The 13,146-nt window shown below is 52.8% G+C and overlaps 1 protein-coding gene across 1 annotated transcript; it reads left to right on the top strand.

The window, feature by feature from the left end:
* The first annotated feature begins 6,281 nt into the window (after positions 1–6,281).
* Positions 6,282–8,421, top strand: LOC127054298 (interleukin-8-like). Its single transcript, XM_050960387.1, has 4 exons — positions 6,282–6,760; positions 6,851–6,986; positions 7,689–7,778; positions 8,035–8,421. Exons 1-4 carry the CDS (start codon positions 6,694–6,696, stop codon positions 8,108–8,110), a joined length of 369 nt encoding a protein of 122 aa, XP_050816344.1. The 5' UTR covers positions 6,282–6,693; the 3' UTR covers positions 8,111–8,421.
* Positions 8,422–13,146: the final 4,725 nt, after the last annotated feature.

The raw sequence follows: 13,146 nt of genomic DNA, 5'->3' as shown, positions 1-13,146 counted from the left end.
ACCCTGGACCTGGAGCCAGTACGCCCCGAACCCACCCAAGGTGTGCTCCCAGACCCTGTAGGCGGAGAAGGGACCTCTGGTGAGTGTACCTTTGTAAATATTACACATTGTTTAAAAGCAAGTGTGTTTAATGATTAATCTGCCCTGGCATTCACGGCCAGTACAGCTAATGCAAAAGTCTATTAACGTGTATGGGGATGGAGCGGAAATCCCGGTGTTCCTTAACTCTCTGTGTTAACCTCAGGAGAGTGATATCATTCATGGTCACCTGGTTGAAATAGTGTGCTTTTATTAAGGGGACATTCAGAGGTGCCCGTTTCTGCTTGGATGTTTGGCTGTGGCTGAACAGAAATGTTCTCTGCTGTTAGCCATGTGGTGGGGGGAGGAGTGAAGTGATCATCCCAGAGAATAGCTCGTGTGTGTGGGGGTTATTTGGGTTTGTGTTGCACGCTAACCCGCAAACCGCAGCCCCTCCTTTTAAATTGCAAACCTATTTTAGATGGCCAACCCAAAGGCCACTTGGTATGGGAAATGAGGGCCCTGCTGTTTGAAACCATTCCCACATGTTATGAAGGTTAAAGACGCCAAAAGACTATGGTTTACCATGGTTGCCTGCAAGCCAAATTCTGTTGCCTGGCCCTGCGTGAGTGATCTCTCACACCACACTGGCAGGCCCTCAATATAAGAGGCAATATTCTACCTTGTAACGAAAGCACATGTGCTATGCAATATGAATAGCAAGATTTAATGGGAAAGAGTGAGCCTATTGTTCTCTAAAATGTGTCTTTTTCACTACCTATCTCACTTTTCCCCCACCAGCTGCAAATGTTTTTCCTTCGCAGAGGCTAGCGAAGATTAGAAGGTGAAAAAAATGCACTTGGGATGAGATGTTCTCAGAGCTCCTGCTGTCCTCCTACACTGACAGAGCACAGCAGAATGCGTGGAGGCAGACAATGTCAGAGTGGGAAAGCGCAATATGAATGCAAGGAGAGGTGGTGGGTTGAAGAGAGTAAGTGGCGGGCTGAAGATGATAGGTGGTGTCAGCTTGCTGACAGAAGGCAAGAGTCAATGCTCCGATTGTGGGAGCATCAAATTGATATGCTCCAGCGTATGGTTGAGCTGCAGGAAATGCAGCAGGGGCACAGACCGCCGCTACAGCCCTTGTGTAACCAACTGTGCTCCTCCCCAAGTTCCATAGCCTCTGGCCACCCAGCCACTCCACCCCAGAGGATTGCCCAAGCAACAGAAGGCTGGCCTTCAATAAGTTTTAAAGTTTTTAAGTTTAAGTTTTGAAGTGTGTGGCCTTGTCCTTCCCTCCTCCTTCACACCACCCAGAGCTTCCCTCTGCCCCCACCCCTCCCAGGCTACCTTGGCAGTTATCCCACTATTTATGTGATGAATTAATAAAGATTGCATAAATGTGAAGCAACAATGACTTTATTGCCTCTGCAAGTGGTGATCGAAGGGAGGAGGGAAGGGTGTTTAGCTTACTGGGAAGTAGAGTGAACCAAAGGGGGTGGGGTTCATCAAGGAGAAACAAACAAACTTTCACACCATAGCCTGGCCAGTCATGAAACTGGTTTTCAAAGCTTCTCTGATGCACAGCATGTCCTGCTGTGCTCTTCTAACCACCCTGGTGTCTGGCTGCGCATAATCAGCGGCCAGGCGATTTGCCTCAACCTCCCACCCCACCATAAACCTCTCCCCCTTACTCACAGATATTGTGGAGCGCACAGCAAGCAGTAATAACAATGGGAATATTGGTTTTGCTGAGGTCTATCTGAGTCAGTAAACTGCACCAGTGTGCTTTTAAATGTCCAAAGACACATTCTACCACCATGCTGCACTTTCTCAGCCTATAGGTGAACAGCTCCTAACTACTGTCCAGGCTACCTGTGTATGGCTTCGTGAGCCCATGGCATTAAGGGGTAGGCTGGGTCTCCAAGGATAACTATAGGCATTTCAACATCCCCAACAGTTATTTTCTGGTCTCTGAAGAAAGTCCCTCCCTGCAGCTTTTGAAACAGACCAGAGTTCCTGAAGACGTGAGCGTCATGTACCTTTCCCGGCCATCCCATGTTGATGTTGGTGAAACATCCCTTGTAATCCACCAGTGCTTGCAGCATCATTGAAAAATACCCCTTGCGGTTTATGTACTCGCTGGCTTGGTGCTCCGGTGCCAAGATAGGGATATGGGTTCCATCTATTGCCGCACTACAGTTAGGGAATCCCATTTCAGCAAAGCCATCCACTATTCCCTGCACATTTCCCAGAGTCACTACCATTGATGTCAGCAGCTCTTTGATTGCGTTTGCTACTTGCATCACAGCATCCCCCACAGTAGATTTGCCCACTCCAAATTGATGCCCGACTGACCGGTAGCTGTCTGGTGTTGCAATTTTCCACAGGGCTATCGCCACTCGCTTCTCAACTGTGAGGGCTGTTCTCATCTTGGTATTCTGGTGCTTTAGAGCAGGGGAAAGCAAGTCACAAAGTTCCATGAATATGCCCTTACGCATGCGAAAGTTTCGCAGCCACTGGGAATCGTCCCAGACCTGCAACACTGTGTGGTTCCCACCAGTCTGTGCTAGTTTCCCGGGCCCAGAATCAGCATTTCACAGCATGAACCTGCCCCATTAATACCATGGTGTGCACATTGCTGGGGCCCATACTTTGTGAGAAGTCTGTGTCCATGTCTATGTCCTCATCACTTTCGTCACTGTGCTGCCGTCGCCTCCTCACCTGGTTGCTTTGGCAGGTTCTCGTTCTGCATATACTCCAGGATACTGCGTGAGGTGTTTACAGTGCTCATAATTGCCGTGGTGATCTGAACAGACTCCATGATCTCAGTGCTATGGCGTCTGGGCTGAAAAAAGGTGCAAAACGATTGTCTCCTCTGATGGAGGGAGGGGCGACTGACGACATGGCTTACAGGGAAATACAGTCCACAAAGGGGGTGGCTTTGCATCAAGGAGAAACACAAACAACTGTCAAACACAGAATGGCCCCCTCAAGGATAGAACTCAAAATCCTGGGTTTAGCAGGCCGTTGATTTCACAGAGGGAGAAAGCAAATGAATACAAAACAAATCAGGTCTATTTCTTGTTTTGATCCACTCCATCTATCTTTTACATCTTTAGGGTGGCAGTAGAGAGTGCAGTTTGACTGCTAGCCATCATCATCTCCTGAGCGCTCGGCAGAAGATGCTGTATTATGACTGCTAGCCATCATCATCTCCTGGGTGCTTGGCAGAAAATGGGAATGACCTGGCTGAGTCACTCTCATGTCTGCCTAGGCGCCCCTGACTGACCTCACCAAGGTCAGTTAAAAGAGCACCCAGGAATACAACGATGATAGCTACCAATCACAACGCACCGTCTGCTGCCAAAAGGCAATGAACTGCTGCTGTGTAGCAATGCAGTCCCACGTCTGCCAGCACCCAGGAGACTTACGGTGATGGTCAGCTGTGTGGGCTCCATGCTTGCTGTGGTATGATGTCTGCACAGGTAACCTAGGAAAAAAGGTGCAAAATGATTGTCTGCAGTTGCTTTCATGGAGAGAGGGAGGGAGAGAGGGGCCTGACGACATGTACCCAGAACCACCCGCGAAACTGTTTTTGCCCCATCAGGCATCGGGATCTCAACCCAGAATCCCAATGGGCAGCAGAGACTGCGGGAACTGTGGGGTAGCTACTCACAGCACAAAGCTCTGGAAGTCGATGCTAGCCTCGGTACTGTGGACGCAGTCTGCCGACTTAATGCACTTAGAGCATTTTGTGTGGGGACACACACAATCGACTGTATAAAAACGATTTCTAAAGAACTGACTTCTATAAATTTGACCTAATTTCGTAGTGTAGACATACTCTTAGAAGTTCAAACAACGCAGTTCCCTTAAAGTGCCCAGCCTCAAGGTTCCGTCCAGACACACCTGTCAGATATGATGAAGATTACTGAAAATCTTGTCTCATCATATAAAAGAAAAGGTTCTTCTAATCCCAAAGGATCAGCCACATATCCAGGTCCAAATACACACTATTAGCCAATTCTTATTAACTAAGCTAGAATTTATTAAAGAAGAAAAAAGAGAGAGGGTTGGTTAAAAGTTCCATAGACATACAGACTTAAATTCAATTTTTGAGGTTCAGATACATAGTAGAGATGAGTCTGTAGTTGCCAAAAGTCCTTTTAGAAATAGTCTATAGGTTATAGTCCAATGTCCATATTCAGGGTGACTCCAGTCAGTGACTGAGAATCTCAATCCTTATGGCTTAAGGTTTTCCCTTCTTGAAACCTAAAGCAGATTTGAGATGAAGCAGGATCGTGTCCCAGGGTTCTCATACATTTCCAGCAGCCTTTTGGCCTGAGAAAACAATAAGCTTAACGCCTTCTCCCAAACATCCTGGCAATTAGCATAGGATAATTCATCCATTAAACAGTTCAGATACAGGTTACTGCAACCTTCAAAGAGACACATAGACAATAATACTATTTTACTTAAGTATCTTCCCATATGTTATATATTCCTTTTTTGATCTTCGAATCAAAGCTTTAGTGATAGACAAGACTTGTTTGCTTACATCACAAGGCCTGAGCAAACATCTACCCTTCGACCTTGAACAATGCAGACTTGCATTTTAAAGCTCTATTCATTCACAGATTTTCCTAACAAGTCTCTAAAGTTTGTCCATGAGTTAGGTCAGCCTGTAAGTTAATTAACTCTTTCTGGCTCTGTCATCTTTCAATGAGATATTATATTACACTCATAACATCACACCCCCAATACCTCCTCCAGTGCCACCCAAGTACTCCCAGCAGCACCCTCCAACTACCCCCAGGTAACCCTAGGCTGGGCACCATACTCACGGCAGCCTGGGGCAAGGCAGCAAGGGGTGCATGGGGTAGTTCTGCTGTATGCAGGGAGAGTGACCTGGCTGCAATGGCAGGTCCCTGGTCAGCATGAGAGGTGTGATTAGACTGCTGAGAGGTAGGTGCCCAAGGGGTTGAGAACTGCAGGGAGCACCTCGGGGAGCATCTCAGGGCAGCCAGGCTCTGAAGCCGGGGTCAGCTCCAGGGGTCAGTGGCAGCCTGGCCAGGGCAGAGGCAAGAGCGTGTCAGGAGCTGCCCCAAGCTGTGCTGCCCACCCTGCCTGGGGTGTGCCTGGCAACGCAGAGGCAGCCTGGCTCTGGGAGCAGGGCAGGGAGGGCTGCCGGGCAGCCAGTCAGCACCCAGGTTCCCACAGCACGAAGAGTCAGGAGTGGGCCAGGTGGCTCCCCCCAGCTTCTGGTCCACCGGCTCCTGGTAGGAGGTGATGGTTTTAAACTGTGGGGTGCGCCCCCAAGGGAGGTATGTGCCACAGAAATTGGTGGGGGGCGTGTCATAAACAGATAAGTAGTTAATAGAACAGGAGTACTTCATGTCTCTTTTGCCTGTAAAGGGTTAACAAGTTCAGTGAGCCTGGCTGTCACCTGATCAGAGGACCAATCAGGGGACAGGATACTTTCAAATCTTGAGGGAGGGAAGTTTGTGTGTGCTGTTAGATATTGGTTGTTGTTCTCTCTGGGTTCTGAGAGTGACCAGACGTGCAACCAGGTTTCTCTCCAATCTCCCTGATACAGGTTCTTATAGATTCAAAATAGTAAGTACTAGGTGATAAGGCGAGTTAGGCTTATGTTTGTTTTCTTTATTTGCAAATGTGTATTTGGCTGGAAGGAGTTCAAACTTGTATTTTGCTGAAAGGATTTAATTTGTACTTGTATACTTAGGCTGGGAGGGTATTCCCAGTGTCTATAGCTGAAAGACCCTGTAACATATTCTATCTTAAATCAACAAAGATAATTTTTACTGTTTTTTCTTTCTTTAATTAAAAGCTTTTCTTGTTGAAGAACCTGATAGTTTTTTTATTCTGGTGAGACCCCAGGGGACTTGGTCTGGATTCACCAGGGAATTGGTGGGGAGAAAGGAGGGAAGGGGGAGAGAGAGGTTAATTTTCTCTCTGTGTTAGGATTACTTTCTCTCTCAGGGAGAGTCTGGGAGGGGGATTGAGAAGAAGGGAGGAAGGCTAATTTTCCTCTCTGTTTTGAGATTCAAGGAGTTTGAATCACAGTGATCTTCCAGGGTAACCCAGGGAGGGGAAGCCTGGGAGAGGCAACGGTGAGGGAAAGGGTTTACTTTCCTTGTGTTATGATCCAGAGGGACTGGGTCTTGGGGGTCCCCGGGCAAGGTTTTGGAGGGGACCGGAGTGTACCAGGCACTGGAATTCCTGGTTGGTGGCAGTGCTACAAGTACTAAGCTGGTAATTGAGCTTAGAGGAATTCATGCTGGTACCCCATCTTTTGGACACTAAGGTTCAGAGTGGGGAATTATACCATGACAGGGGGACATGACTCCATGTGCCCTTCTACATTCCACCTCTAAGGGGCGCAAATATTCTTGCTCTCCTTGGGCTCTAAACTGCTTGGTTAGGGTTAGGCTTTGTTCAAACAGCAAATCACAGCACACGGGAGAGCTCCCCAGTCATTCTGGCTTTGTAGCTGTCTTGCCCTCATTTTCATGGAAGGCAGAAACCCTGCCAGGAAGCAGCTGATACTCTCCTTGCTGCTGGGTTGGGCATGGGAATGCCCCCTGACTGCCGCTGCCTTTATTGAGCCCAGCTCCAGGTGTGCTGCTTCTTGTGCCACTCCCCGGAGCTAGCATGTCCCTTATGCCCAAGGCAGCCTTCGTAGGCATGCTCCTCTTCTGCCTGTGCCCCGGGCACCAAACATATAAGCAGCAGAGGCCATGCAGACTCCCTGCGGGCAGGACTACAGAGGGCATTCACCCAAGGACTCTTAGCTGTGTCTTTTCCCATGCAGTCCTGCGGGCCCAGGCGCTTCATGTGCCCACGAGGTGCACGTGCTTGAAGTTCCAAGAGAAGGTTCATCCCAGATTCATGATGGATTTCCAGATCATTGAGAAGGGAGCTCACTGCCATCGCCATGAGATCATGTGAGTAGCGTCTGGCTGCTGTGCCAGCCACAGTCCGAGCTTACCCCCTCCCTGCCCTCCGTGGGCTGTGATTCAGGCTTTTTTGGTTGAGAAAACCTGCCGTAACCATGGACATCCTCTGGCCAGGTGTCTCTGTTACCAGCAGCAGCCTTCCAGCTGCGTTACCCTTCTCTGAGGTCTCTCCCCTTGGCCCAGAGCAAAAGTATCTGGCCATCTTCTTTCCCTGCCTATGTCTCCCCACACCCAGGTACCACAGGGCCCAGCCTCTCTGCTTTCCCAGGGAAGTTTCACCTGGGCCAGTGTGACTCACATCTCCCTGTGGAGCTAGGTTGGGTGGGGGGCCTTCCTCTACCCCACTCCCAGTCACGTATCTGATTGTAGACAGGAAGGTACATAGTCTTTCCTCTGTGCTACAGTCCAGGGAGGAAACCTCTCCTTCTCTCCACTAGCCAAGCTATTCACATTGCCACTTTCCTGGCTTGCTCGGTTCACACCTTGGCTGTTGCAGGAACAGGCACAGAACTTTGTCTGAAAATATGTTCTTGTTTTCCCAGTGTAAATCTGGAGTGACTCTCCAGATCAGAATCAGGCCCATGATACTAGTCTGCCTGATAGCAAGACCTCAGTTCCAGCACAGGCCCCTGGGGCACTGCCAGGGCACCAGGCACTGCAGGGGACCAAATGCACCTGCTTGTCTTCCAGATTAACCGTGAGGCTCCAGAGAGGCCCAAGAGAAACATGTCTTGACTTATGTAAGAAGCAAGGGAAGAATCTGCTGCATTGCTGGAAGAGGTCAGTCCCCTGGCCCCAGTTGGCAACTGCCAGCACCTGCTCCCCAGGCTGGCCCTTCGCTGTGTGCAATGGCAACACTGGCCCAGATTGCGATGCTGGCTGCACAGCTGCCCTGGCCGCAGGGAGGGCAATGGAGTCACTGCAAGCTGCTGCCAGTGTACAGAGAGCAGAGCCTGGCCTGTTTGGCTTGTCCCTCTGGGTCTCAGTGTCTGAGAGGCCCTCTGTCCTGCTCTGAAGGAGCCTCCTTCTCTTACAGAAACCTGAAGAACCCGAGGAAGCAGCACCACTGCATGACGAGGGGGCAGCGACACAGGACCAGGGCAAAGCAGTGAGCACAATGCACAGGCAAGGCCACGCTCTGGGCTCCAGGTGCAGGCCTCCTGGGGCTCCCCCTGCACAGGAACTAGCTGCGGCCATGTGAGATGAAGCAGGGAGAACTCCTCGCCCAGCTTGTGGCCCAGAGTAGGACTTGGATCCACAGTCTGTCAGCCCAGGCTGCTCTCACAGTGAGATAACAAGTGAGTGCGGCCTGGCCAGGCCAGGGTGGGGCTGGGCCAGGATGTGAGAACACACGCCTTGGGTTTGCCACACCCTTCCTCCCCAGTCGAGGCTTATGAGCAGGGTATCCATTATGCAAAGGTATCAGCCAGAACCTAAGGTTGCTAACTTTCTAATTTCACAAAACCGAACACCCTTGCCCGGCCCTTTTCCCTTCCCCTTCCCTGCCCCTTCTTTGAGGCCCTGTCCCCACTCACTCCAGCACCCCTCCCTCCATCGCTCACTTTCCCCCACTCTCACTCACTTTCACTGGGCTCTGGGGAGGGGGTGTGGGCTCTTGGTGGGGCTGGAAATGGGTTTCAGGTGCGGGAGGGGGCTCCAGGCTGGGGGTGTGGGCTCTGGGCTGGGGTGAGAGGTTTGGAGTGTGGGAGCAAGCTCAGGGCTGGGGCAGGGGGTTGGGGTGTGGCAGGGGATGCGGACTCCTGCTAGGGGTGTGGGCTCTGCGGTGGGGCTGGGGATGAAGGTTTTCGGGTGCAGGAGGGGGCTCTGGGCTGGGGTTGAGGGTTTTGGAGTGTGGGAAGGGGCTCAGGGCTTGGGCAAAGGGTTGGGGTGTGGGAAGGCGTACAGGGTTGAGGTCTCTGGGAGGGAGTTTGGGTGCAGGAGTGGGTTCTGACCTGGAGTAGGAGGTTGGGTGGGGGTGCAGGGTCTGGGAGGGAGTTAGGGTGTGGGAGGAGGTTCCAACCTGAGGCAGGGGGTATGGTGTGTGGGCTCTGGCTGGGTGGTGCTCCCTGCCTGCCCTGGCTCGGCGTGCTTCCTGGAAGCAGTTGGCATGTCTGGCCCCTAGGCAGAGGCACAGTCAGGTGGCTCTGCATGGTGCACGCTGCCCGCGCTCACAGGCACCTCCCCTGCAGCTCCCATTGGCCATGGTTCCTGGGGCCAATGGGAGCTGTGAAGCTGACACTTGGGGTGGGGGCAGCACGTGGCGCTTCCCTGATCGCCCATGCACCTAGGGGGCCTCAGGGACATGCTGGCCACTTCCAGAGAGCTGTGTGGAATCAGGGCAGATAGGGAGCCCCCCTTAGCCTTGCTGTGCTACCAACCAGACTTTCAACGGCTTGGTCAGTAGTGCTGACTGGAGCCGCCTAGGTCACTTTTAGACCAGGTGTTCTGCACCATGCCCCCAGTGGCTTACAGGAAGAGTGGAAAGCTCCACCCTCACAGTGGCTTGAAGAAAGCAAAGCCCCTGTCCACACTCTTTCCCAGAGATTGAAAGCTGAGAAAGTTTAGGGCTCTTTCCTTTGGACAGGAACAATCTCAGACTGCCCTTATCTCTGCAGGCACCATATAAGTTAAACTGTAAACCTGCTTCCCCCTTTCAGACTCGCTTTTCCGCCCTCCAGCCCCACCAATGGGACATCTGCAGGATCAATTACTGTTACACCTGACGTAGCACTGCCAAGTTCGAGGCTACGCCATGCCACTGTGCCCAGCCTGTGCTGCTCAGCCCAACCCCACTGCAGTTGTGACACCTTGGGAAGATAGCTGCATTATTTCTTGTTTGTGCTGTTGGCACCATATTGGCCCCAGGATATGACAGAGACAAGATGGGGGAGGTGCTCTCTTTTATTGGGCCAGCTTCTGTGGGTGAGAGAGACAAGCTTTTTGAGCCACACTTAGCTCTTCTCCAAGTGTGGAGAGTGGTGTCCTACAACACTGCGAAACCCTTATGAGTCACAGTCTGTCTTCCCTTGGTGTCCTTCCCCAGGCCTGAGGATAGAGATCTGTGAAGCTTGACAGCTTGTCCCTTCCCCCACCACCAGAGACTGGTCCAATAAACCTTCTCTCTCGGTCAGTACTTATTCTGTGTACCAGCTGTCTCCTCGCTTGCCTAAGCTTGCCTGTGTACCAGCTGTCTCCTCGCTTGCAGCTCCTTCAGCCCTCCACAAGAGGGTTGCGAAGGAACCAGGCAGGAAGGATAAAACAATAGCTCAGGGCCGTACCTCCCTCTCAAATGGACCAGTTCTGCAGAGAAGGGGGTTAGGTCGGGTGGTTTGAAACCTCTGCCAAGGACAACACTGATGAAGCTGCTTGAGTCTCAGTGGGAAACATCCCTGCCAATAGGGGCCCTGCAGCCTCAAGCTGGTGCCAGGGCTGCGCGGCCAGCACTGAGGAGAGATAGCTGTTAATGGTGCCACTGGCAGAAGGGGGCACTGGTCAGCTCGGCTGGGAGCTGACAGACACAGAGTCCGGGGGCAGCAAGGCTGACTCAGAGACTGATGGATGGAGAGCCAGGCGCTGCAGGGGTAACTTGGTGCCCAGAGAGAACAGGGATGGAGGAGAGTGCCCAGCACAGGGAAGGCACTAGATGAATGGGTCTCAGTTGTTTTTAAACCTACCTTGCTAGGCTCTGATCACTGTTTGGGAAATAAATCACACTGGGTTTTGGAGTCTGTCATCACTGCAAACTTCCTGAGCGCAGGTCCCTGGAGGAGCAGGCAGGCAGGCTCCAGTCCTGGCTGGAGCTACTCAGGGTTATGAGTGGTGCTCTGGGAGTTGTCATCCAGGAAGCCAGTGGGTGAGCAATTGAGTGGCAGGAACCTACCCCAAAGAGAAGTGGAGCCATGGCTGGATGAGAGTGTTCAGGGACTGCAGTCCCCCTGCTTGGATCACACCCCCGAGTTTCACACTGGAGAACTTAGCAGACACCGGTTCCATCGCTGGCCCCAGCCAGGGATGGGGATGAATTGGATTGAAATTTCCCCTATTTGCAGGAACTACTCCGCAAACTCACAATGCAAGAGACACTGAGCCACCTTGTGGCCTTGCCGTGCCATTGCACAGCACATGGGCTCCAAGCCCCCTCGCTTGGGAAACTCCTCATTAACGCCGTGATATTAATCACTCAGTGGTGCAACCTCCTCTGGAACTTGGTGGGCAGGGCTGAGAGGGACCAGGGAAGGGCAGCAAGGATGATCAGGGCCTGGAAAAAGCCCCTGTGGAGAGAGATTGAAAGGCTGGGCATGTTACTTTAGAGAGGAGACCAAGGAGAGGGATGTATTAAAAGTATATCAAATAATTGGTGAGACCCAGAAGGAAGGTCAGGGTGTCTGTTCTCCCTGTCTCTTCACATCACAACAAGGGGACATTTAACAGCTCTAAATGGTCAGAAATTCTGAACTAATGGTTCTTCACACCACAGTTAGCCTGTGGGACTCACTGCCACAAGATTTTGTTGCAGCCAAAAACATAGCACGAGTCAAAGCCAGATTGGGCATTTATATGGAGACCAAGCCTAGCCAGAATGAGTGTGACAGGGCACCATCTGCTCCTGTCTTCTTGGCTTCACACGCAGAGAGTGCCCTGTCACACTCATTCTGGCTAGGCTTGGTCTTCTTGGCTTCCTTCTGTAGCTCCCAGTGTCTGGTTTGTTTCCAGTGCTTCACCTCCCCACTTTTTCTATACTTCTGTAGCCAGGCTGTTTCTGGAGACATTAGTTGTAACTACCTCTTCTCCCAAGGGCTGGGAGTGGGAAATTGTCTCTCCACACAGCTGGCTCCCTTTATCTGGCCCAGCTAGCCTTTCCCTTTGGGTGTCCTTCCTGTGCTCTGGGCTGGTGTGGGGTTGGGGTCAGAGGGAAGCCCTGGGCTGGCCTCACTTGGCATGGGGCTGGAGGCAGGGAAGATGGTGCTTTCAGCAGAACAAGGAGCTCCTGGCGTCACTCATTTTTCCTGGCCCCGAATCACCATTGGGGGCAATGGGGCATGGTGTGGGGAGTGGGGGAGTCAGTCCCTGGAGTGAGGGCCAGCCAGGGGCAATGGGGCATGGTATGGCAGGAGTGACCCTGCCCAGCCCAGTGTGAGGGCACTAGTTACAAACCAGCAGTTGCCAGACGCAGTGTCCTGCCCAGCCCTGTGCTACCAGCATGCCCCTGCCCCTCGGGGGCGGTCCCATACCGCGCCACACAGCCCCCCACCTCGACTTCCAGAGCCCTCGCCCAACCCTCCCATAAATGCATGGCACCCTGCACACCAGCACCCCGCCCAGCACCCCCCTGCCCACAGCCCCACCATAACTGCCCAGCACGTCCTACAGAACCCCCACTCCCAAGTGCCCCAACACACACAGTTCTTCCCCACTCCCTCACAGCCCAGAACCCCCCAGACCCTTCAGAGACCCATTCCCCCATGCTCTGCCTCCCGGCCGCACTCACCAGCCTTGCTGGGAAATGACTGCGTCTGCTGGGCTGAGCTGACAGCGCAGCCAGGGCTGGTCCCGGGATGGGGAAATCGCTCTGGCCCCTCTGGAGTGGCGCGATCAGCCAGGGCCTGCACCAGCCGGGCTCCCTCAGGACACACTTGCCTGGAGGGGCCAGGCCAAGCCCCCAGCACTATTCTGCTCCCCCCCCCAACTCTAGCTGCTGAGATTGGCCAGGTTTCTGCACCAGTCCCAGGCAGGTCAGTTCCAGAGAGCTAGGTGGGGACCCACAAAGCAGAGACTGCCTGGAGCCAGAGGTGTACTGGGGTCCGGCCAGGAGGCAGAGAGAAGTGCTTGGCTGACCAGCGGGCAGGCCATGAGGAGCAAGTATTGGGCGGGGAGGAGCCAGTGGGCTGGTGGGCTCTTGGCACAGTGCAAGCAGAGCAGGCCAGGGCCCCTTCTGAGCATGGGCCCGGCTCCATGGCACCACTGGCCCCATTGTAAACCTAGCACTGAGTGTCAGCGCCTGCCTGAGGGGCAGGGCAGCGGGGATCTGCCCCTCAGGGAATGTAGCTGACACGCTGGGTGCATGAACACTCCAGGCGGGTTCGCTGAAGGACTCCCAGGTACTCCAGTGTCACTGCACTGGTCTGGTTGGGAGGGAAACCACGGCAAA

This window comes from Gopherus flavomarginatus, chromosome 6, assembly GCF_025201925.1.
Source record: "Gopherus flavomarginatus isolate rGopFla2 chromosome 6, rGopFla2.mat.asm, whole genome shotgun sequence".
Classification (NCBI taxonomy): domain Eukaryota; kingdom Metazoa; phylum Chordata; order Testudines; family Testudinidae; genus Gopherus; species Gopherus flavomarginatus.
The sequence above is the reverse complement of the archived record's forward strand: the minus strand, read 5'-3'. Positions and strand labels throughout refer to the sequence as shown.